Here is a 26,215-nt window from a genome sequence, read left to right as displayed (position 1 = left end):
GCGTATGCAATTTTCGAACGCGGTGTTAAGTGCATGTGCTAGGATAAATGATTACTCTCCTCTCACTGCCTACCGGTGAATTTTTCCTGTCTTATTATTTTGAAATCGAGTAATGAAGCGTGCTTGAAGTAAAGTAATGGCAAATGCAATCTTGCCCAACAGGTTGACTGTAGCGCCACACCAACCGTAGGTGCCCTTCCCTAGCGGCAAAAGGCATGAGTGCAGCCAAATACCGCACCTGTAATTCCAACCATCCAAGCCAAGCCACCAAGCCCTGTTTGCGGTCCAGTCGGTTCAGCAGGTGCTACAGGAAGGCCTCGTGTTTCTACCCACTCCGTGACAATGAGCCACATTTTGATAAAATGGGTGGAGGAAGCTAAGTGGGATGTTTATCCTGTTAAATCCCTCGCGGACCCTGCCATCGGCATCCGACTTTTAACCGAAGAAGGCGCCATAAAACAATTGAAAGGCTCAGTTGTGAGCGTTTTTTGGAAGGAGGGCGAGCAGCCGGCGAAAGCTGAATTGCTGTACCTAGGTGAGTACTTGTATTTCTTTTGCGTGTTTAGTCAAGTTTACGCCTTTTCAGGTAGTGGAGTTCATTTGCATTGTTTCTGACAGGTAAACAAGCCTCACTAGAAAAAAAAAGGGCGAAACTTGCCGCGGAAGCGCCAGAATGCGTGGACAGGCGGAGGGAGGACAGCCAACCGTCAGCCGGGATGTCCACGTGCAATGTGCGTATCAATGATGCTGTTACGTGTGTTCTTTGCACTGTCGTTCATTTCAAAGCGATTTCAGTTCAAGGGGGGCCGTTTGAATATTTGTGCGTGCGCGGTGGCGAACGCAATATCAAGGATAACTGTGGGCATTTCACCACAGATGCTGTTATTGTAACATGCTTTTAATGCGGGGCAATTTACTGTATCAGGTTTACTAATAACTTTGTTCCTGTGCCTCTTGACGAGCAAGGGAACAAAAATTTGTTCCACGTGCATTCGCAACCTGCACGCAGAAGTTGCATATGTAAACGCTTTACTGCCTAGGCCATCGCTTATTTTCTCTGTGTGGTATTTAAATAGTGTCTTATAAATTTTTGCCGCAAAAGACGGAAAGGCGGGAAACCAAATACTTTAGAGGACATCCAGGCCTGGGCTGTTTGTACACGCCTGAGAAAAAGTAGAGACCACAAGAACGGTCACACAACTGCATGCAAGGGCTATAAAGTAACGAACTGCTCAGGACTTTGTTAAGGTCTGTTGCCAATTATTGCATTGGTGCAGATGGTAGTTCGTTGCATGTGCTTAGCAGCCCAAACCTAGCTGATGCATAGGTGCCCCTGCGCTTGCTGCTACGACGATGAGTTGCTAATCATTTGTAATAGCATGATCTACAATGCTGCATATTGCTGCTGATGGTAGGGGTTTTTGTGTGTGGGGGTGTGCATTGATCAAATTATCATCAGACTAACTATGCTACGTCCACTGCAAAACAAAGGCCTCTCCTGCTTCGCTTAAACTGACCCTGTCGGGTTCCAGGCATAGTTAACAATGTCTCCTTAGAATCTTTCAAACATCTCCTCATAATGTCTGGGTATAGCTGTGTAAACCTGCGCAGTCATGAAATTTATGAGCATGAGCACTGAAGTGCGTGCCGAGCAGCCTCGAACTCTACTTGTGGTGATGCACGGCGATTGCTTTAAAAAACAGTAGAAAGGGAGGTGTGTTTCTCCGTTTGCCAGAAGCAGGCAAGGCAGCAGAACCCTTTTTGCCACATTGTGAAAAGTAGCCACCGCGCATTGCCACAACTAGAGTTTGTAGCTATCTGCCATAGGTTTCTGTGTTCACGACCATAAGTTCATTGCCTGCACTGCTGTCGGCACACTTAACACGAATGCTTGACAGCATGGCTTGGACTGACGCCAGTTCCATTGAGCGTTGGCCACTGTTGCTGAGATAATATCTCAGTATGTTTACGGCAGCTAACCACAGCTGGAGTGCAGCTCGATTTGACTGGTCGACTTGTCTTACTCCTGTGTCTGACCGGCGGGGGAAGAGCACCCACTTGACAGGCTTGTTTTGCCACTTTTTGGTCGTGGCTGCAGTCTCATGTGCACCCGGAAAATGTTGCGGTTTGCTTATCTCAGCAAAGCAACATGGTGTGCGATGTCTTGCATGCCTTTCGAGCTTGGCCTCAAAGTGTGCATCGAAGGGTTCTTTGCAGGGCGGCTTCCTGCATAGTCCATGCTGCTCTGGAGATCTAGTGTCGGGGCATAAGAACTGCACGTACATGTCTTGAGCTAGACTCGTTGATGCGATTCAAACTAAGCTTTTAATAAAGTGGAGTTTTAGGCCAGTTGGTGATTCATGATATCCAGGTTGCCTTAGCATGAGACAAACGAGGACAAGAGAGGGACACAGGACGAGCGCTCATCCTGTGTCCCTTTCAACACAGACTGCTGTACAGGGCAACACTCATCAATGACGTCTCGTCTGGAGTCTCCAAATCTGCAGTGTCGTTTCCGCGATGTTCTAGGTTATCCGCAGTTTCCTTTTCGCACTCAGCACGGTTCCTTAATATTTGGGTACCATTCTTTCCATTCAGCATGTAGAAAGTGCAAAATATGATGGACCTCAACCCTAGCATTACCACTTGTATAAGTATCATATTATTGAACAAAAACCGGCAATGGACTAAAAGCTCCACTACGGTACCTGTTTCTTCCTTTCTTCTTTTAGTCCCTCCTTTATCCCTTCCCTTATGGCAGGGTTCAGGTGTCCTGTTCAGGTGTCTGCTGATATGTGAGACAGACACTGGGCCATTTCCTTTCCCCAAGAAATCAATTTTCAATTTTCTGTAAAGGGTGTGATTCCCCTAGCCTAGCAAACATTGTGCAAAGCCTGCCATTTTCTAGCCTGCAATACAGCAGGAAAATAAATAATTTCAGGGCATATGGCAATAAAATTTGTAGGGTTTTCAAGGGACTGCAATAAATTAATTGAGATTACATAAAGCAGACGAGAGATAGGCATTTCATCACTCGTCACCCCAATGCAAGAATTTTTAAGCTAGCATCAATAACACCGAAGATATAGACGATTTAAAATTACGCTCCTCCTCTCCCCCCTCAACTCGTACACGCGGGGCACCAGACAAAAATAAAGAAAACAGCTCTGGGACTGGGCCCCGCCCATGAATACGTCATCCGCTGACGTTCCTTTTGCAACTTCCGGTTGTCGCTCCTAGCACCCCAGCAGCAGCGTCGGCGGCGTGATTGCGGCGCGCGTCGGGTTTCTTTGCTTGTCGTCTGTTGTAGTTAGCAGTAATAGACCAGAACCTCAAGGTGCGACTGCTCGCTCTTACGGCCGCGATGGGCATCGAGCCCTATGCGTTCACGCCATACCGACTGAACGCCAGTGACGACAGTAGCGACTCGACGAGCCACTGCGAGTGGCTCCGGAACTCCATACAGAAGGAGGCGGCAGAGGAAAATTGAAACCATATGCGCGAAGGCAATGCCCTGGCTCGCGCTTGCCCGAGAGAGTCGTGCGGTGGCACGAGGAGACGATTTTCACGGCTACCGGAAGTGTGCCTGTGACTTCGTGGCTGCCGTGGCTCCAGCGAATGAGAGCGTGTGGTGGCCTGGCGACGTCATGGGTACAGTGACGTCTTTTTTCACGATATAAGTTTAAAAATCGGTCACTACGAGGACACCAATCAGCCCGCAAATTTAAAAAAACACGGTTTTTAAAAATTCATAATAAATTGCCGGTTCAGTTTCGAAGACTCGTACTTGGTGTGAATGCTTCTTAGCATCATTTCTAAGCATTGAAAACATTTACAAGTGACTTATTATTCATTGCATAGTCCCATAGTCTCTTTAACGCAGTAAAACTGAGTAGAGGTCATGATTTTGCTTTGCTGGGCCGTCGACACATCTGGGGACAATATTACACTCCTGTTAAGCTTGTCTGATCTGTTTGCACTGCAACAGCCGCCGCGGTGGCTTAGTGGTTATGGCGCTCGGCTGCCGGCCTGAAAGACACGGGTTCGATCTCGACCGCGGCGGTCAAATTTCGGTTTAGACAAAATGCTAGAGGCCCGTGTACTGTGCGATGTCAGTGCACGTTAAAGAACCCCAGGTGGTCGAAATTTCCGGAGCCCTTCACTACGGCGTCTCTCATAGCCTGAGTTGCTTTGGGACGTTAAACCCCTATAAGCCTATTTGCACTGCAGATGTGCAATTCACGGCATAACTGTGTTCTGCAGTTTAACACGAGGTGTGTTTGGCTGCGGTGATAGCCTAGTGCTCTCGCGCAGTGGCCTGCAAATCTGATCAGTTCACCTCGCCGCGGGTTCGACTCCCAGTGGTGGATGTTATCTTGATTTCTTTTTAACTTACCTGATGTATCATCGCTATTGCTAGGAAACTGCACAAGATCCAATGATCACAAAATTCCTGGTTGATGTTAGTGAGCAAAACTGCTTTTGCACTAAAAGCTTATGGGTCGTATGTGTACTCGCAGGTGGTATCGAAAATCACAGATAGCAAGTGAAATGGGTGATGTCATCAAGCGTCCTTATAGTACAGCAAGTCGAGCACTGCCACTTCAGACAAGCGTATACATGTCGCTCCTCTATACAAACCTACCACTGGCCGACCTCCATGTGGCGTCATTCATGACCTGACAGTCGTACCAAAATTGTGACGCGTCGCAGCGCTGACATCAGTCCAAGCCAGCCCAAGCCATGCTGCCGAGCGTTCATGTTAAGCATGCTGATGGCGGTACAACCTTCTCGTTAAGCTCAATTACAATAGTTGCCAACATCTCATTAAGGCTGCAGAATTCCTTTTTGTTTCCAGGGATGTCACATCTAGCTCTCTCCTTGACATTAATCAGCAACATAGTACGGTGTCACCCGTTAACATTTTATATGCTTCATCTGCCCTCCTAACATCACTAAACCCTAGACATCCAATACCTGGAAATTTTTCTAACACTGCCAGGCTAGCCTCACTCTTAAGGTTTTTGCGTTACATGTTGCCAGGTTTAGTTTCCAATGGCAGCCTGTCTGGATCGAGCGATTGTTAGGACTCTCCACTGCATTGTTGTTTAGAGTGTCGCCTTGGTTAGTTGCTCTGCGGCTGCTGGGGATTGAGAGCTAGAGGTTGATTGACTGCAATTAGCCATGGATTAACCATAATGGCATAAAGATCGGTTGATGCCAATGAAAGAAGGTCCTCCTTTGGGGCATTTTGCCACTTCTTTCTTGAGCTGTATCTGACTGTAGTAGGTGCATAGTTTATAGCCAGAAACTCAACTGTGAGAGCTTTAAAAATTTCAAAACCGCCTTCACTGCTTTCCTCTTATATTAATGTTAGGTGCAGTGCACTACAAACCTTGCTTATGGGGGTGGAGGACAAGGGCCCAAGTGGTTGGGAGGGTGCACTCACACTCAAACCGTTGGCAGTCGCTAAGTAGGTGCCCGATCCGCTCATCAAACCCGTAGTTCTCACGTGCAGGAGAGTCTGCCATTGTGATGAGGTCCGAATAGGCATTTGTAAATGCCACTCTGAGCCACTGGTGACAAACAGCGTAGAATCGCAGTGGGAGAGGTCATACGGTATATCTAGTCTTTAGGGTTAGAAGCCGAGCACCATAACTACCGAGCCACCCTGGCAGAGTAGATGGCAGTTGTATTGTATAATGGCATAAAACCACTAGCAGGTTTTCGCTTCATCCTTAAACTCCCATTTGATGGAAAAATAAGGGCTGGGTACGCAGTACCTCCAAAGTAAACCAAATCAATTTGTTCTTTTTTAGTTTCACATTACATATGACTGAATTGCTTAATAATCAACAAGAAAACTGTCACTAAGCATGGACTCGCAAGTTATTTGCTGCCATTCTATTAACTGGTAATGGGTGCTGCCAGGGGTCACAACCTCTAAGAGTGCCAGTCAAATGGCTGAAATAGTCCTTACATTTTGGTTGGTATATTTGCCCTTTGTTTTGGTGGAGTCAAGGGGTGGTTCCATATGTGTGCACAAACATGGCTGAACTTTAGGATTCCCACTGCCAAAGCATGCCTTTGTCTACAAATTGCACAGTGTGTGCTCCTCTTTTCTTCTCAAACCAAATCAGGGGCAAACCTGAAGCGCTAATTACTTGTGGGTGTTCATATTATGAACTAACGGATGGTGCATTATGTTAATCCATTGGTGTCTTGGTTGAAGTTAGTGTTTTTCATTTAATGCATGTGGTACTTGATGAGAATATGCAACAGCAGTAAAGTGGCTTCTAAACTATAAAGGTAGTTTTTTTGCACATGGTGCTTGTTTATTTGTGACAAGTGCACACGTAAGCAGATTGTTCATATTCGCCTGTGTCCTTGATAGTGGTTTTTTTTTTGTGGATTCAGTTTTTCTACCTCAGTAATGAAATGCAATCTGAAATACTCATACTTTTCAGTGCTGGATGTTTCATTATGTTAGAAATGTGTAGCCCTTGCTAGTAGCGCATATCATGTGGACATTAGAACAGCTGAAGTGCATGCTATTCAGTTTTAAGTGGTCATGCAGTAAACTACTGCAATCATTACAAAAACCAAACCTTTTTTTTTAATACTGAAGACATCTGGCATGTATACTACAGCCAGAAGTGGTTGAAACTGCACAAGGATATGCTTCAATTTTTAAAATATTTTACATTTCAATAATTGTCATGCCACTTCTTCAGGAACACCCATGCTGTAGATCAGCTGCACAGCAGCTTAAGGAGCAGCAGGAGGAGATTTCCTGCCTGAGAAATGAAAATGAAAGCTTGAAGAGGCAGCTGGAAGCAGCCGAGAAAATAGCTGGTGAGAATTCTGGGATGGCTTCACATTCCTTGCACTTGAAATTTTAGTTTTGGCATGAAACCTGTTCTTGCAATAAATCATTAAGTGCGTGCATTTTGTACTTGGAGGCATTGCGTCATACATGTCTGAATACTTAGCATAACTGTGTGCAGTCTGCTGGTTCTTGATCACCACTTCACAGATACAACTGTTCTATGCCCGAAGCATACATTTGTACTGTGTTCGTGCTCAGCGGGTGTAATGTTTCCTCTTCTACAGCACTGTTTATTCTTTGCCTTTAACTGTCAACACTTTCAGATCAAGATGGTCTCTTTATAAGCACGCACCGTTGGGCATTGTTAGTATTGCCATATCTATTGCTTAACGAAAATATTTGCCTGCCTGAGTTTTCAAACTTATGTCTGTGCTGACATTGTTTACTGATTTCATTTTCCTCTTGCTTCTTTTTCTGCTTCACCATTGCCCCGACACTCCTTTCTCACAGTGCAGCACAGCAAAATGGTTTGTTCTGATTAACCTTCCATGTCTTTCCTTTTCCTTCTCCTTGCTGGTAAGCACAAGTCATAACAATCTCTTTCTTGGTGTTCATTTCAGATATGAGTGTTTTAATCAGGCTGGTTAACAATGCAATATTCATTTTTAATGTAAGACGTCTGTGTTTGTTTTTAAGCAGAGCGACATCTCGGACATATCTTGCAATTTGAGATTTTATTTATGCGCAATATACTCTAGGGCATCTCATGGACTCAAGCAAGGCCCATCATATGAACTGTGTGAAAATGTTTGCAAAAAGTTCTTCAGTTGATAGCTTGTGGATAGGCTTTGCACTTGGAGATGTTTCTTCATTTTTAAAAAATGTGTTTGTCAGCCAGTTGTATAGATGACAGATAGTGTTCAACCTAACACCCAGTTTCTGGAGAATCTTTGAGAGAGCCTTGATACAGTACACTCCACTGAAATGGCTCATCATTTTGTACATGAACTAGGTTGAATTCCAGCTTTATTCTAAGTAGCTATAAACCTTTGGTTCCACACATTGGCGAGCAATATTCACTACTAATGATAATAAACTTTCCTAGAATCTATGCGGCTGCTACAGCTTAGATGCTAGGCCCCTTGCGCTTTTTGGAGGAAACGAAACCTTGTGGCAGTATTTTTATTCATGTAAATTTAAAATATAGGCCAGCGATAGGAATGCCTCTTGAATATTTGTGTATTTTGGAAAGGAAAATGTACAAACCCTGCTCTGCGAAACAGGCATTGGCTACCCTTAACATGCCCAGAAACCGGTGTTTTTGTTTTAAAGGGCCCCTGATATCATTTTGATGGGCTCATTCTAGTGGACCAGATTTGTAGAGGTGGTCTTTGTGGGCATTCGAGTCATATTTGGAAGCTCTGCATGGACCCTATCATTTGGAAATAATTTTTTAAAAATCTGCTCGCAGTAGCTTGCAACCGGTTACGGAGACACGCCTCACCGCCTCTGCCCACTGATGTCATTGGGGTGGGGGACGCACGATGAGGTGTGTCTCCTTAATCGATTGCGAGGTACTGCGAGCAGAGATTTAAAAATTATTTCAAATTATAGTGTTCATGCACAGCTTTCAAATATGAATTGAATGCTTATAAAGACCACCTCTGCAGATATGTTGCACTAGAATAAGCTCATCGAATTCATTTCAGGGCCCTTTTAACTGATTCCATACTTTTTTATAATGGTAGATGTTTATAGGTGTGTTTTGTTTACAACTGGAAAATAGACTACTTACTTGCGGGTTGCTGCCTGGGCTTTGAGTGGTGTGCTCACATTCTTCCTGTTTTAATAGAATGCTAACAATTTTCTTTCCCTGTCCATTGCAGTGCCAGCCAAAATGGTGAAACGGCTGGAGAGGATGCTGGAGTCCAAAAAGGAGCCAGATCAGCCTGTTGTGCCATGTGCAAAGGTTTGTGAGCTAAAATATGATCGTTGCACATACTCTTGAATATACAAGTGAGGTACTCTTCTGCGTTTGAAATTTTCTCTGGCATTCGATAGAGAAGTTATCACGGCTTCTTGAATTCATGCATGAGCCCATTAGAGGCATGTCCTAAAATGTATATCTGCATGTCTGCAGACCGTCGCCCCACCGGACAGTGAAAGGGAGAATCGCCAGAAAGAGGGCACTGCGGGTGATCGGCAGCACATGCATGTTTTTCGCTTAGCCAGCCACGTGCAATCATCCTTGTTGCTTCCTCAAGGCATGGAGACGAAATGCTAAATCAGACACGCATTGGTGCCTTAGTATACCAACTGAGCCGTCTACAACCATAAATTCCTCAAATCTTTTCCGCGAAGTGCTGAGCACGAACAGGTTATGAAACACGTATCGAAGAAATGACCAAATTAAGTTATGACTGGCTGTGCACTAATCAGTTGCAGTGTGATCAGTCCTAAAAAAATTGGCAATTGAAAAGGTTATTGTAGAGGCATGCATGTAAATAGATGCTCAGGAAACCCCAAAAAGCCCTCCATCATACCTCGGTGTACCATAGATCCAATTTGAGGACCCCTGAAGTAGATGGTCATACAGTGCAATATGCTCAGGTAACGTGAAAGAGCCCATGCTTTCCTTGCAGGCACTTCATCTAGTCGCTAGGCTATTACAGCACTACAATTCGCATTGAACCCATTAATGCAGGATCTCTTTCGAAAAATTTTTGCAGTTGCAGTACAGTTAAGTAATTTCCTCGCATTAAACAACTGCTGACATCCCAACTGCACAGAGGATAACGGGCAATCTAGCATTTCCATTGAAACAGCTGAATTCGCTTGCTTGCCTTTATCTTTGATTGCTGTGCTGTTTGCAGGTTGACATTGGGAATGGCGTACTGGTTGACCGCACCATTCTGCAAATGTTGGAGCGGCAGTGTCAAAGCAGCCCTGGGAAATTCGCCAGGGCGCTCCTTCGGAATGTGTTCACGGAGGAGGAGTTGAGGGGAAAGTCCCTCTATGGGATGAAGAATAACGTGCAAAAGGGCCTTCCTGTGAAGGAGGCCCTAGACCCTGTTCGGCTGTCTGCTGTGATAGGTGAGTGTTCCATCTCTTCTCTGCTTGCTTGCTTAAAAATTAAGGGCCAAACTATAGCAAAGCATTGAAGGAAAAGTATAGGCCATGTAGTTAAGTTCGAGTTTTAAGTTATGAGAGAGACCCGGCTGCTTGCAAGACTTTAGAGCAGTCCCTTCCAACACTCCACTGCCTCGCTGCTCAGAAATTTGGTGCACTTCTTTTATGGGCTGTACTGTCATGGCTTCAGCCTAGAAGGCTAATTTTTCTAGCGCCAGATTAACATAACATTCCACAGCACAACAGCACTTGCAAGTGTGTGTGTATTGGTTGCGCCCATGGCGACAGCACTGCTTTTGTGCCATATTATGGTACTTGGCACCCCCCTTTTCTATGTCTACATAAACTTTTCCATAGGTGAAGACTACAAGGTCCACAGACCGCAAACTGCCTTGTGCTAACATTTCTCATGGTTGTTTATTATATTACTCCTACCAGAAATGTGTGCTGGCAGATATCTTAGCCCACATGGTATGCTGAAAACACCAAACCTGGCATGTGCAGTCATGTGCGAAGGTGGAGGGACCACATGAGTGGGGATGTTTGCGTGGCTGGCAGAAGTGTGTGGGCAAATAGGCTGACATATTTTATCAGTCACCCAATGCATACCTTAAAAACAGACGCTGCACCATGAGAAAGTGCTGGCACGTGCCGCATTTGCTCGCGTATAACCTGCACCGAAATTTAAAAAAAACGCCTTTAATAAGTGAGGGTGCGAGTTACCTGCTAATTTTTTCTTTTGGGGGGTCAGCTTCACAGCAGTGCGCGATGGCGGCCTTCCACGTGTAGTCTGCCATTCTCATTGTCGTCAACGCTTGTCAAGTCGACGAGGGGCCAGCGAAACGTGTAGCGGAATCCACATTCATAGTCTGTTTATTCTTCCCCCGCCATTGGCCACGTTTTCTTCAGACAGTGTTGTTGAGCCTAGTGTCGGGCACTCTTTCATGTACTGCACCCCAGTTTGCACTATTTCCCTGCTTTGTTTTGGCGTCATGAGTGCGACTCGGTGGCAGTGTTTCGCAGCGAAAGAGAAGTTAAGCGGAAAATTTCTCTTGCTGCCGACGATATGTGCCAAAGTTGTGCTTTCACTGTCTACGCTAGACAGCAAGGTCACGGCGTTTAGCTTAATACTTCCCGCGCTTCCTTCATGGACCTGGCGGGGCCATGTTATCCACAACCCAAGTGTGCACTACACCGCTTGTCAAACACACTCAAAGACAAGGCACTTTTCGTTCAAAGCAATCACAAAATGGCGAATGGATGTAACTTCATGAAGACGGAGCGTCACTCTGTCGACACGGTCGGAGAAATCCAAGTGACGAAACGGCGAATGACTGTATGAGACCCGCTGTGGTGGCTCAGTGGTTAGGGAGCTCGGCTACTAATCCGGATTCCCCGGGTTCGTACCCGACCGCAGCGGCCGCATTTCAATGGAGGCGAAATGCACAGGCGCCCCTGAGTTGTGCGATGTCAGTGCACGTTTAAAGATCCCCAGGTAGTCGAAATTACTCCGGAGCCCTCCACTATGGCACCTCATTGTTCTCTTAGTCCCTTCTTTATCCCTTCTCTTAATGCACGGTTCAGGTGTCCACCGAGGTGTGAGACAGATATTGCGCCACTTCCTTCCCCCAACAACCAGTTTTTAATTTTCAACGTATGAGACAAGCGATAACTGCCCCCGAGAATTTTGGCAACAAAAGCAAGTTGACGGCGATGACTATCCGACTGCCACCTCGAAGTGTCAGAGATCGCAGGGACCTCTACTGGCAAAAATGAGGTACCAAAAGTATTTCAAGCCAATCCAACTGCAGAGTAAATCCACCTCAATCCAAGATGGCGCCTTTTGCGCCAGCAAAAAGCCAATAAGATGGCCGATTTTGGCCCGCAGGCGACTGAAATTAGTCTGAAAAATCAAACTTTCGAACTTTGAAAGTCCAAAATATCCGTCGTGAATACGTATGCGCTTCTATGGGGTAACTGACAGTGCCTCATCGAACTCCGAATTACTCGTCGGTTACTGCACTTTATTACTTGCTAAGGAGGCACAAGATAAACTGTGCGTTCATGAAATTTAGCGTTCTGTAAGCTCGGTCCTCATGACTCATTTCTGGTGCAAATAGCTGAAGCAAGCATGGGCACATTCAGTTGGGTGAGGTATGCGAGATCTGCCTTACCACTATGAAGGTTACCATAGGCCATAACAGGCTACTGTATGAATAATAGGACTCTTTAGCAGACTGTTTTGTTTGAAGCAGAGTAAAAAATCTGTGCTGACATGCTTTCTTTGTGGAGTGCCATGGAAATCAGAGCTATAAAATTGAATGTTCTATACACAACTGTAATTAATGCACAAGTAGCATGGCAGTGGTTCTTTAGGAAGGTAGTTTTATCTGCTTGTGCAGTTTAATTGCTTTTGCTGCTTTTGTGTACTTAGCATTTATCTTAGTATAACCCAGCCTGCCCAACATTGTAGTTTATTTTTTTGCAGTTACTGTTTCTCAGTGGTTGTGGATGTCGAATTTTCTTTTACTTTTCCTGAACAATTAATATTGCTGAAACTGTTCAAGACGGACAGTATTGAAGTGCACATTCTGTGTGTAACCCGATGCTTTAGTGTACTCTCTTCAGTTTCATGTACAAGGAGAAAGTAAGCATAGTATGGTAATGTTCACAGAGTGTAGGCAGCTAGTTGTGGCAATAGTTTCAGTTGATATCATGCAAGCAGTGACAGGCATATTGACTCATTCTTGACGGCACATGTAATTTCATGCATGCCCCAGTGCAGTGGCTCAGTGGTTATGCACTCGGCGGCCATATTTCAGTGCACAGAACGCCATGTGGTTCAAATCAGGAGCCTTCCACTGCGGCGCCCCTTATAGCCTTGTGTTGTTCTGGGATGGTAAACCCTATATACCATACCAGTATGATGAGGTGATCAAGGGCAGTGCTCACAAATAATATTGACTTTGTGTTTCAGTTGATATGTAGCACACTGTAATTGTGATTTGTTTTATATCTTTGCAGGGTACACGTGTGACCATTTTCCTGGAGTCAATGTGGCGTATTTAAAAAACAGCCTGGCAGCACTCCTTGCACGGGAACTAAAATAAACTGAAATGAGTTCAACTATTATTTCCTGCCTTCTGTTAAAAAATGAATATCCAACTATATTTGTTGTTGGTCAGTAACAACGCGCAGAATATGCTCATAATCTACAGCTGACAGAACTACTTGTCTCTAAGCTAAGCAGATATCTGAAATATCACTTCTTGAAAGATTTGCGAGTTGAATGAGTGTGATGCAGTAAAATGGTTGCTTCATCCAAAATAGTTCAAACCAGCTGTGCACGAAAAAATTACTAATGCATGCCCACTTTATCCAAGGTACACACTGGCTTCATCACCTAGAAAGTGCACTAGCCTGTCTGGAGGTGAATTGTGATATGACGCAGCTAAATTAACATGACGTACATACTACAGCTTTAAGCTGTACAAAACTCATGGAAATGGGGATGAGTCAGGCAAGCTTGTGCTTATCTGACAGGTGGTAGTAAATTTAGAAGGACAAGGTGATTTCTATGGTGCATAGTAGGAGATGAGGCATTGCATTGGGGAGGTGTACCTGCCTGCCACCAGCTCTGACTTTAGGTCCTGGCTGGTAGGTAGGTAAACTCTTTTATTGCGCCCAAAAACAGGGGACCAGTCAAAGGACCGGTTGCGCTGACTTAGAGGAGGTCGGCGGGGATCCTTTGGGATGCCGCGGCCTCCACCGCGCGCTGGATAAGCCAGCGTTGGTCTGCTGGCTTGGAAGTACACATGAGAGACTCCCACGTCTCTGGGGTGTTTGCGTTGTCTGTGTTGTAATGTGTACAAGTCCACACCATGTGTATAAGTGTGGCCGGAGTTGAGCAGTGTTTACACATGGGGGCTATCTGTTCCGGAAAGATCCTGCTGTATAAGAGGGGGTGTGGGAAGCTGCCAGTTTGTAGTTTGCGCCATTGGACGGCCTCGCGTCTTGTTAGATCGCGGTGTGCGGGAGGATATGTGCACCTTTGGAGTCGGTAGTGCTGGAGTATGTCCGTGTAAGTGGTGAGTAGAGAAGCGCGTGGGATATTAGTGTCAGCGGAAGCAGGGTGGCTGATCATACTCTCGGCTCGGCAGCTGAGATCTCGAGCGAGAGTGTGTGCCTGGGCGTTTCCGCTGAGCGACTCGTGGGCTGGAGCCCAAAGAAGTAAGCGAGATGTGGAAGAGGGTGCTGTAGAACGTAGAATGTGTAACGCCTGGCAAGAGATACGGCCAGCATCGTAATTGCGAATAGCCTGTTGAGAGTCACTGATGACGACTTTGGTATTAGGGTCAGCTAGTGCGAGCGCAATGGCAACCTCCTCAGCTGCGGTGACTGTTTCTGCATTGCGAATGCTGCAGGCTGTGTACCAGCTGCGGTGAGGGGCGAGAGCTACCGCCACCATCGCTGGCCTCGATGGATGGTAAGAGGCGTCCGTATACGTGACGTCCGGACGTCCGCTGAAGCGTTTCTCGAACTGACGAGCCCGGTCGGCCCGTCTCTCGGCGTGGTGTTCCGGGTGCATCCGTTTGGGAATGGGAGGAATGCGGAGATTTAGGCGATATTCCGATGTAAGTTCAGCGTAACTTGGGGCCGATCTCGGCGGGGAGATCCCAACTTGCTGCAGTACCGCTCGGCCAGCGTGTGTGAGTGAGCCGCTCATACTGGGCGGTGAGGGTTGCTTCGATCAGTTCGCTCACGGTATTGGAGATTCCGAGAGCCATGAGCTTATGGGTAGCTGTGGACATGGGAAGACCTAGTCCTGGCTGCCGATAGCTAGAAAGGCACGAGGTAGTAGTGATCGCTGTACAGTATGCACTGTACTGCGGCCTGGAAGTTTTCTGGACCAGGAATCATTCGCCCAGCTTATTCATTGTGGCACTACTTTCACCCCTCAAGCTCATCACCATTTTGTACTCTTCAATGATCCGGAACAATCGCTCATGGCCCCAGATAGTGTTACAAAGACGACGAGGCTGGCAGTGGCATGGTGCTCGTGCCTAACTGCCATTAAATCATATCTCTGCCGTTGCTCATCGCGCCTCATTCTTTGGCTGGCCGCCACGTGCCAAGTTAGCTGCTGGCTAACTTATGATCGTACACATTTTTTGTTGTTTATTGGTCGAAATTCAACAGATAATCAACTTTTAGCTTTTCAACATCACTTCAACAGAAAATCAACAGCAGTTAGTGTTGAATTAATTCAACACATGCACAACAGAAACTCATGTGCCAATTTTCAACATGGGCTCAACATGCTGTCAACACTGAATCACCCAAAACTCGCCACCTTTTCAACACAATTTCAACAGTGTGTGTTGACATGGGTTGCTGGAATTTCAACACAAAGTCAACATTGATTTTTGTAAGGGTTGTGAACAAGGCTTCCGTGTGGAATCCGAAACGTCAAGAACAAACCTTTTTTCACTGGTCGGCGTCTCTTATTTTTTCAAATTTACATCTGTGACAATGGCTGAGCGGGGGCTTTTAAGCTCGCGCTAAGCTCGAATCCGAGGAAGTCCACATGCGGGGACAAGCTGCGAGCAGGGTACTTTTCTCGTCTTCCCCGCTAAAACGCCGGTGCTTGCCCGGAAGCGGCTCTTGCGTGCTTCCGACCTTGTGGTTGCTCCTCCCCCGTGTATTGTGGAAAAGCATTCCTTCGCCTCGCCAGGAGCGTCTGCTCTGTCATCGCCGTTAGCCACTTTGTGGGAGTAACTGTAGGCCTGAAGAATTTGACATACTATTGCTTTTACCAAGGCTGTGAGGCAGATTCTTAAAATTTTAAAGACGGGCATTCTATTTGCCGATAAAGAAGAGCTGGAATGTGATATTTTTACATATTACTTTCGGGCGCTCTGCAGTGTAAGATGCGTGTAATAAATGCTCACATAATCGTGAGAATTTATTACCGCAGATTCGTCGTGCATGTTAGTGGTTTTCTGCGGGATATATGGTACACGCCTTAGGTTGCAGCTTGCGAACTGCAAAAATACTCTTGACCATTTCTATGCAAAACATATGAGGCCCATGCGATTTTCTGCCTTGTGCCTGAGTTCGCTTCATAAATGTTGAAGCTTTTCTTGTGGCGAGCCGCGCTCCACAGTCGAAGTTGAGCGTGCGCGCCGAATTTCTACTTGTACGTTACGACGGCTGAGCAGGGTTCGTTCGGCTCGCGCTAACTTCCCACCGGCGGGGGTTTAAACTACACGTACGCGAACTTTCGCTATAAGACAAAGACAAAGCTGCGGGCTGGGCATTCGTTTAGTCTTTCCCCAAACTATCCAAACAACCTCCGTCGCATTTTACGTGGAAGCGGATCGGTCAATCTTCTCGCTTTTCGGTAATTCCTGCTGCATTGCGGTGGAGCACGTCTTCGCCTTAGCAGGCTCTCCGGCTTGCTCGCCGCCGCTGTACTAGCGCAGGCGTAAAATAAATTAGACATGCGTTTTCCTATAGCTGTGTGATAGGATCTGAAATTTTAAATTATGGATGTCATATCTCCTCTGTTTGCCGGTAATTAAGTACTAGCGTAACATTTATTTATTACGTATTGTTCTGCATAGTGAGACGCGTGTTGTGCCGGTACAAGCACTAGGTCCGCACTATATATACCCGCCCTTCAGAGGTCGGTGCCGAATCGCAGCCGGCGGAAATGCTACATAGTGATAGTCGGTTGCTTAACTTACGAGCGGATGGAGGTGTCAGATTACGGGGCTGTCTACTAAGAGTGAAGTGAAGCCACCGAGCGAATACGTATATCTCTGCTGTGTCAAGTCGCGTGCCGCCGTTGCTTGCATGCAACCCGGTGCGAGTGACAGCGGTGGTCGCTGTGCGCAGCCGGGCGTAAAAACGCTCATCTTTGCCATTTGTGGGAGTCACTCAGGAGATTAACTGCAAAGTATGGTTAATGTATTAGACAGGCAGAGCAGAACAGTGGGGCTAAAAATTGATGTGCAGAAAACCAAGGTAGTGTTCAATAGTCTCGGAAGGGAACAGCAGTTTAGAATTTGTAGCGAAGTGCTGGAAGTGGTAAGGGAATACGTCTACGTAGGTCACATAGTGACCGCGGATCCGAATCACGAGAGCGAAATAACTAGAAGAATAAGAATGGGGTGTGGCGCATTTGGCAAGTTCCCTCACATCATGAGTGGCAGTTTACCAATATTCCCCAAGAAAAAAGTGTATAGCAGCTGTATCTTACCGGTACTGACCTACGGGGCAGAAACGTGGAGGCTAACGAAAAGGGTTCAGCTAAGGTTAAGGGCAGCGCAGCGAGCTACGGAAATAAAAATTATAGGCGTAACGTTTAGAGACAGAAAGAGGTAGTGGATCAGGTATCAAACACGAGTTAATGATACCCTAATCAAAACCAAGAGGATGAAATGGGCTTGAGCAGGGCACGTAATGCTAAGGCAAGATAACCAATGGGCCTTAATGGTAACATACTCGATTCTAAGGGATGAGAAGCGTAGCAGGGGGAAGCAGAAAGTATGGTGAGCGGATGAGATTAAGAAGGGATAATCTGAGAGATATGAGAGAAGAATTTTTCCTGCCGTGGGCGGAGTCGGGCTGATGATGATGATGATGGCGATGTGAGACTGGAGGAACTTTGCAGGTCCTCGAAAGTCGCGAAGGTTGAGATCCGTGTACGCGTAGCAAGCAGCATGACGGGCATACGTTGGACGTGACTTCAGCCACAGGCCTACAGCGACGTTCGTTGCACCTTTAACCAGAATCGACTGGGAACGTCGAATGTATCTTTAGGCACTTCGTTATCTAAAAAAACAGCGTAAGCTCATTCACGCCATGGCGGCATCAGTCGCCAACGACCGGCAGACTATATTTTTGCTCCTGTTGGAAAGAGAGGATCAATGCATATCGTAGAGACGATACGCACCATGTGCGTCGCACTAAGCAGCAAGACTAGAAATTCGCGCTCTTTACACAAAACAGCTAAATCACGTGCTCTTTGGACTGTCGCGATTGCGCGTAGCACGCTATAATTATCACTTCCTTCGTGTTTGCCAAACGTGCGCTGAGCAGTAGCGCATATGACGACGCGCAGACAGCCCTTTGCGCAAAAGTCTACAAGTCTCTATCGAAGAACCACCACTGTTGTGTGCTCACTGCGTCCCGCGCACTGAAGTGGGCGTTCGCGGGCCAATGGACTTGAAGCAAAAAGAATGGCTCGTGAACGAATCGGTGTTCGGGGGTGGTGCTACTCGAAGCCATCATGCAGCTTCGAAAGACAACCAACGTTCCCGGGAGTCATATGGCGCTCAAAATACTGATTCTGCTCTATTCTGTGGCCTCCGTACCTTAAACCTCTGTGCACAAAATTCATTGCAAAGTTTCGCACAATTGTGAATCGTAACGCATGCGAGCGTGGTTGTGATTCCCACGAAGACACCTTGCGACAGGCCCTGCTTCTGTCGGCCTGGTGGCGGCATCTGCTGGGCTCGCCAAGAGACATGCTCGAGCTGTGGTTGCGAGCACGCGGTAAATATTCCGCTCTCAACAATGAGCGCGCGAGGCTGCGAACATTTGCCAACTAAAGGTATTAGCAAACCGCTGCATCCAGAAACGGATCATCCACAATACCATAAAGAGACTAACCTGGCATCGGTGCTTTATTGAAAAATACTCCGGACGAACATTCAGTCAAGTTGGGCAAGGAATGTTGAACGTTTAGATTAAAATTCCGTGAATATTTGGCACGCAGCCTCATTTTGAATCACCTTAAGACGTCCCGTAGACCACAAAGAGTAGAAGTGGAATACGTAAAGAATAGTGACAAATTAGTAAATATTGGCTAAAGAAAAGTTATCGCTAAAATGTCGCGCATGCTCATGTTCCTTCTAAGCGCGCCGTGGAAAGTTCTTATAACTAACTAACAAATAATTACTTGTTATCGCAGCCAAAATAATATTGTTTGTCTCCATGGTTGTCACAAATTAGGTCAGGTAAAGCCCCTCTCCGCTCTTCGCATGCATGAAATCAGAGCTAACCAGAGATAACATTGTGTGTGCACGCGGGTGCGTGCGTTAGAACCACTTAATTTTTAAGACTATCATCAGCAAAATGGCATGACGAACACCCGCAGCCGTTATCTATGCCACTTCAATATTCAGTACGGTTAGCGGAACAAGATACCGGGATCAGTGCCGGGGCCATAAATCTGCATCGTTTACTTTGCAGCATTAATCAGAAATAATGGTCAAGTGGCGTTCACAGAACATAAACCTTGCATCAGGCACTAAATATGGAAAGAGCTTATATTGCAACATGCAAGTCGGGGATCACATAGTTTGCAGCTTTGTCTCCTGCTTCGTCGACAACCTCCCTCTTATGCATATATGAATAATGGTTTCCCCAAATGTCGCGCATGCTCATGTTCCTTCTAAGTGTGCCGTGGAAAGTTCTTATAACTAACTAGTCATCCTACCTTGTGTTCTTAAGACTTTTTCTTTGTTTCGCACCCAGATAGTCCTTCTCTGCGTTCTTCTAATATTGCAGCAGCTACACCGAAGATATTTTCAAAAGCAACGGGATCGTTTTCATTCGTCAGCTTAATCTGTTATTTGCTTAACCAAAAGCCGGGATCTTTTTTAATAGGGAATTTTATTTCAAAAAGAGCAGAGACGGGCGCCTCGACGCAATAGCAACCAATTACAAAGTCGGGGGTGAATATTCTCGTTCGATACGACCAGCGCAGATGCAGACACAGAAAAGCAATATTCGTTTTACATACAAAGTGAACGTACCACATCGTAAATCTCACTCAAAACAACGTTTGAACAGGGTTGAACAGGTGTTGTAGTGCTACACCGCGGATGATTCTTAAAACGATAATAAATGTCTATGGCGCGTAAAGTTTAACGCGACAGAGCTGCATATGAGACTGCGAGAGACGCCGTAGGGGAGGGCTCTAGGATTAATTTCAGCCACCTGGGGTTCTTTAACGTCCACTGACATCGCACAGCCCACGGGCGTCTTTTACCTTTTGTCTCCATCCAAACACGGCCGCTGTGCGGGGCTCCAACCCCGCATCCTCGTGGTCAGCACCCGAATTTTGTGACCTCTGAGCCACCGCGGCGGGTGCATGCGTTCTACTAATACGGCTTGGTTCCGATCCCCACCGTGAGTGAGGAAGCTACGGCGACTCTTCCTGACATCCACGCTACCACCACTTTTCTGCCTAGGTGAGTCAACCGAGGTATATACTTCCAATTTGCAGCAGTCCCTCGGTCTTTTTCCTGTCTATAAAGCAATCAACACATTTCTCATTGCCAAAACTGGTACAATTGAATACAGTAGTGCGCATAACGTCTACTGCCCCGGCCCGGGACGCCCGTCCAGTCCGCGGTTTTCCATCCCACCACAAAACTTGCTAGGTCCAGGGGGCTGTGTTTGCGCAAATACTACCTGAGCCTTCAAATGTGGAAATGTATAACATCTTTTCATCGCTAAGCAGTGGATCCTCTATCCGCACTGTTCTCGGCGACATTTTCCCCCAAAATGCAAAACGTTTACCACCCAATATTTTCTGTGGTCTCTATTAGAATGTCATTTAAGGACCCTACCTATAAACATTCCAATATAGCAACCGTTGCCTCGCAATGCAACGAAAAGGCAGATGTGGGAATATTCTGTCCGGGTTTAGACTGTTCGTTTCCACTGCGCCTTCAGGATTTCACCCCTATTTTCCAAGCAGAGTTTCTGGCAGTAGTGCTTGCTGTATACGCAGGATGGGCCCCTCTCTTATCGCAGTAGCAGTCATTATTGATTCTTTATCTTTGTGTTCGTCCATCGCTTTGCCTGTTGACTCTCCCGCTTTAAGAACATTCTTATCCTTGCTGCCTTCGCATTTGAGCCTTGTTCATTTAGTATAGATACCCCGTCACAGCAGTGTGACAGTAAATGAGTTTGCTGATAGCCTCGCAAAGGCGTCCTTTAGCGGCCCAGCGTTGCCTATCTTCCCGGCTACAGCGTTTATCACAGCATCTAGGTTTCAGAGACGTGCGTTATGAAGTGAGCAAAACATAGCAATTTTATTATCGGCGGATTATCAGATCTGAGATATTTATTTATTTATTTTGTACATACTATCCGTCCAACCTGTACCAAGATAGGAGTGGACACAACATCAAACTTCTGGCATACGCAGACCAGCAGGAACAAGATGGAATCAATACAGTAGAATCAATAAGACAATCTTGACAAAGTACAGTTATAAAATACAGGTGAAAAATTGCAGGTAATAAAAGATTCCCTTTATATACTTGATACATTTATTTGTTTAGCAAGACGGATGGAAAATTCTTGCTGAGATTGTGCATTTACAACTTCGTTTGGCAGCCCATTCCGTTCGGACGCTGGTACAGGAAAAAAGGAATATTTGAAACAGTCCTTGCGAAATCTCTCTATTTGGACATGTCTACTATGTTTATTAAGGCATATGCGTGTTCTTGTTTCTTTTATGTATCGCTCTTTCCTCACATGCACTTAGCTATTAATAACACAATAAAAAGATTTAGTCTTTTTCCTTTTCGTCTCTGAGAAAGGAAAGGCAAATCAGCTTTCGCATAAAGGAAGTTCACGGAATCCAGCCTTCGGTATTGAGAGAAAATGAAGCGTAAGGCCTGTCTATGTACCTGCTAAGTTTAGATATTGGCTTTTTGTCGTATGGATCCCATATTTCACATGCATACTCAAGTAAGGGCCATACAAGCATCTTGTATGCTATCAGTTTTTTGTCTGTGGAAGCCTGCTTTATGACGCGTCTGAGGTAGCCTAGTCTTTTGTTGCCTTTCCCGACAACGTTATCGATATGTTTTGTCCAGCTGAGATTTGAAGTTATGGTCATGCCGAGGTATTTGTATTCATTCACCCGTGAAAGGAGACTACCTTGTAAAGTATATGCAAAGTGAAGCGGATCAGCCTTGCGAGTAATCGTCATGCAGACTGTCTTGCGGGTTTAAGGTCATTTGCCATTCTTTACACCAGTTCTCGAAAAAACAAATTGGTTAGCTTGACTTTGTCACTAGCGGATTGAATTTCACTTTAAATTATGCAGTCGTCTGCGAATAGCCTTACTTTTAGTGGCGAATCTTGAATCAGGTCATTTATATATATCATAAATAAAAGGGGGCCAAGAACTGACTCCTGTGGCACCCCAGACTTAACTTCGAATAAGCCTGACTTCTTGTCTAAAATGGCAACATTCTACTTGCGATTGCTGGAAAAGTCCTCCACCCACAGAACTACGCAATTATTTCCAAGAATAGCTTTTAACGTATTTAGAAGTTTAGTGTGATTAACCTTATCGAAGGCTTTTATGAAGTCTAAAATTAAAACATCCATCTCACCCCTGTCATCAATAACTTTACAAAAATCATGCACACATTCCATTAGTTGCATCACCGTTGATAAACCCACCCGGAACCCGTGTTGATACTCACTAAGATAACTATTGCGATTTAAATACTGACGAATATTTTGGATATAATATGTTCTAAAAGTCTGCAGCACACTGCTGTTAATGCAATTGGTCTAAAATTAGAAACATAGTAGTCTCTGCATCCTTAAAAACTGGTGTGACTTTACTGATCCCCGAGCCACCCGGAAGCGCACCCGTGTTCAAAGATTCCTGGAGCAGGAAATTTTTTTTGGTCTCGGCAGTTTGGAGCCTCTCTGACGAGGTTGTGCTGCCGTATCCCTCCTCTAAATTTCTATCTACATAGGTCTGGTTTGGCGCTATTTCCCATTAGAGCAATTGGCCGTGCAGCTGAATCTATCGAACATTTTGGCTCTATTGTCGCCGCTTCATCTCTTTGAGAAGAAGGTTGCTGGAGAAGTTCTTGCTCCATATTGGCCTTAGTTTGAGTATCCGTGTCTTGCTATCATTTGGCGCCACCACACTAGGGTTCAGCCACAGATCTGTTTGTACTGCCGTCCAAAATTTCTTGCTGGAATCTCATCGACTGATTTGCAAAATCTTTCAATATTTTCTTTCATAGCGCATTATTATATTTTGACTCCATCAGTTAATCTTTTTTTTCATCAAAACTCTTATTTATTTTCATTCCGTGCCCTACTTGAGGTAGAATCCACCGGTGTTGCTCTCCCACGTGCTTTTCTTTTGCCTTTGTTATGTACAGGCGTATAGCAAACTATGCCTCCCGATTCTTGGCCGATCCCCCAGTGTGGGTATGTGCCATCTTTTGTAAGGCTAACAACAACAACAACGAGGCAGCAGCATGGACTTCCGGGAGATGTCCCGCAAGAAGAACGGCAGTACGCGTGTGTTCTCCTGCTGAGCAGCTAAACGCCGTGGAGCCACCGCGACATGCCATGATGGAAGCAAGACTAGGACGAGGTTACGAGGAGAGGAGATGCGCATGCACTGCTGCAGCAGGCTTAACTAGCATTTTCGGACTTGTGTTTCTGCAGCAGAGCTGTGATCCCGAGAAAAAGCCGCAACCCCTTCACTACAAAAATAAAAAAGGTGCTCCATGTATGCCCCTTTAGACAATCCGTTTGCTCTGAAGGCATTCCGGGTTTCACGGCTGCCTGATCATAATTGTGAAGATCACGTTTCAAACAAATCGCTTTCGGACATTCTCACTTCCTCTGCGCTTCCCGCTACGAAAGCGGCTTCGTTAACTCATTTAAATGGAAGAGAAGTCGCAAAGAAGACTGATGAGGATGCGCCGAAAGTACTTGCTTTCGGTCGAACACAAGTAGCTCCCGGGTTCGCAGTGTAAAAGAAAAGGAGAATATGAGGAGGAACAGGAGGAGGACGAGGAGGAGGAGGAGGAAGAAAAGAAGGAGGAAGAAAAGGAGAAGGAAAAACTATAGTATACTCCACCAGAGGCCACTCATCGTTATATTTACTCCATAATCAAAACATCCTACTGCACGTTTACCCCCGATCCCATTTTAAGTCACCAATCTCACAGTATCTGGATTGTTCTCAATTTCAATGATCGAACCTGCAGTCCTTTTTTTTTACTTATTTACAAAACGTTTCTGAGCATCTGCCAGTGACTGGCTGTGTCTTAGCCAATCCCCCACAGTGGGTACATGCCATTAACTTATTGTGACGAACAACGAAAAGAGACCACCAGCGGCAGCACTGATGCCCAGTTAAAAAGAACGAAGCCAAGCATTCCAGGAAGAGGGGGAGGTTAAGGAAAATAGGATATTTAATGGCACTGTTACGTGAGTATAGAATGTGATTTGAATCTGCCCCTTTGAATCTGCCCGTGCTGGACACTATCCTAACACACCCCCTCGCTTTTCCCTTTTGCTCTTCACCTCTCTCCTCCTCGCTCTGGTCCTTTACACATAGGGGTTGGACATACTCTTTTTCGAAATTTATTTTTCGGCATTTATTTCAGAACTCAGTTTTCAAGTTCCTTGAGTGCGAATATCATTTCCTGCGGGTCGATTACCGGTTTTTACCTCTTATACAATGTGCTATTCCTGTGCGGTCAAAGGTCCCGTGGAGTTTATCTAGGATTTTTGCCAGCTTGATCATTTGATTTATCAACAGTTGATGCCACTAATTGAATTTAATTGTCGGTAAAAAACTTAGAGCATTGTTTAATTGTAAACAAAAATGTTATCGAAATGTTGAAAAAAACTGACGGAAGTAAGACAGAACCGTTCTACCGAATCTGTAGTGGAAGCTGATTTCTAAAATGTGGTTTCCCATTTTGTCATTGGTCAGCTGAACAAAAGCGTGGGGAATAGGTTGATGTGGGTGTTGATGACAATGATGTGACTGCTGCTGAATCGTCTTGATAGACAGAACATGACACCTTTCTGCGGCTCTTATGCATAAGATCAAGCGTCCTTGAATGCAGTGAAGAAACCTGCTTGAACAAGTGATAGCACAAAGCGGGTAATGACAATGAGCAGCGCTACTCTTGCCGAGGACGTTTGGCACCAAGGCAGAACCTCCCAGTCTGCAGAGACGCGCAATATGCCGGAGCGATACCTATAAATGCAGAGATTAATTTCAAACGGTACCCCGTGTATCCACGCTCCTGGCTTAGGAATGTTATTTATCGCCTTTGACTGAGCGTAAGTACCGCTCTATATCCAGTTAGCTGCGGCGCGCATATGTCCATAGCGACCTTTTCCGGTAAAAACCGAAAAATGTAGCCTGTAGTTACAGCATAGAGGCCCCAGTCCCGTTCTTTTCCTCGTAGCACTGCTTCGCGGTTATGCCAACGCTGAGCTACGCCGAGATCTCGGGGTGCGAGGTATTAACAGCTGCCGCTGTAAAATAAGGACTCCTTCAACTAATGAAGTGCACATATAACTATTATTGCGATAGTATTAAAATTCCAGATCACGAGAAAAGCCAGCGTCTGTCCGTCCGTGTCAGTTTCCGGGGCCCACCTGCCACGCTGGGAAGCGGATAACCTGCCCACCATAGCACGTTACAATGAAATTGATACAAATGAATTCAGCGCAGTTGCCAACTGCCCACCGTGGCACTGGGCGTTAGCTCATTGGTCGAGGGATATATAGGCAGTCTCCCGAAGAACTGTCTGTGCAAATGTGAGTCTTACGGGAGCTCTGCAAAAGCATCCGCAAGTAAATAACGATCTAGTGCAGGTGGTGCAAGAAGGCCCTATACCGAGTGCCGTGCTCTGAACCCTACCACACCGCTGTTAGTTTCCAATAGTTTGGGTGAAATCAGTGGACGTAAAGTGCATTCAGTGTTTTGCTATTCAAAACCAACCCTTTATTTCTGGATTCAAAGAGCGGACAGAAGATATGGCTAATACAAAAATTCTTTCTGCTATCAGATGTGAAATTTTAAACATGTTAGTAAAAAATTTAAACTGATAAAAAAATGAGCCGTTTTGGCACCTTTTTGTAATGACCCCTTAAGGAGTTCAGCTGCTACCTGGTTAGGTGACGTATTCCGAAGCGTATTGTCAGGTTAATAAAATGCTTGTCAGCAGGTACCGAGGCCAGAGGGAATGTTCCTCTGGAACGTTCAGTGAAGGTACGAGGCGAACAGAGTGGCTTGCTTGAAAGGCAAAATGACACAAAAAGTACAAGACTTTACTGAAAAACCTACTTGCGAAAAAAAAAGGGTCTGCCTACTGTCTCCACGGGTAAAAAAAAGTTAAAAGAAAGCTAAGCCTCTACATTCTATTCGCCTTGGAACTC

General features: G+C 45.7%; 1 protein-coding gene across 3 annotated transcripts; it reads left to right on the top strand.

The window, feature by feature from the left end:
* Window positions 1-236: 236 nt before the first annotated feature.
* LOC144113366 (uncharacterized) lies at window positions 237-13,090 on the top strand. 3 transcript variants are annotated; one of them, XM_077646422.1, is made up of 7 exons: window positions 260-535; window positions 619-731; window positions 6,735-6,855; window positions 7,345-7,405; window positions 8,716-8,798; window positions 9,703-9,922; window positions 12,983-13,090. In XM_077646422.1, exons 4-7 carry the CDS (start codon window positions 7,378-7,380, stop codon window positions 13,066-13,068), a joined length of 417 nt encoding a protein of 138 aa, XP_077502548.1. In that variant the 5' UTR covers window positions 260-535; window positions 619-731; window positions 6,735-6,855; window positions 7,345-7,377; the 3' UTR covers window positions 13,069-13,090. The 3 variants fall into 3 exon arrangements, with proteins under 3 accessions (XP_077502546.1, XP_077502548.1, XP_077502547.1); XM_077646421.1 differs by having other exon boundaries at window positions 261-535; window positions 7,340-7,405; XM_077646420.1 differs by lacking the exons at window positions 9,703-9,922; window positions 12,983-13,090 and having other exon boundaries at window positions 237-535; window positions 7,340-8,720.
* The last annotated feature ends 13,125 nt before the right edge of the window (window positions 13,091-26,215 follow it).

Source organism: Amblyomma americanum, chromosome 1 (genome assembly GCF_052857255.1).
Source record: "Amblyomma americanum isolate KBUSLIRL-KWMA chromosome 1, ASM5285725v1, whole genome shotgun sequence".
Taxonomy (NCBI): Eukaryota; Metazoa; Arthropoda; class Arachnida; order Ixodida; family Ixodidae; genus Amblyomma; species Amblyomma americanum.
The sequence above is the reverse complement of the archived record's forward strand: the minus strand, read 5'-3'. Positions and strand labels throughout refer to the sequence as shown.

Coding starts and splice junctions, on each gene's coding strand:
- LOC144113366 (XM_077646420.1), top strand. CDS start 343: ATGAGCCACATTTTGATAAAATGGGTGGAGGAAGCTAAGTGGGATGTT. Junction 536..618: donor AGCTGAATTGCTGTACCTAG/GTGAGTACTTGT, acceptor TGTTTCTGACAG/GTAAACAAGCCTCACTAGAA. Junction 6,856..7,339: donor AGCAGCCGAGAAAATAGCTG/GTGAGAATTCTG, acceptor CCTTTCTCACAG/TGCAGCACAGCAAAATGGTT.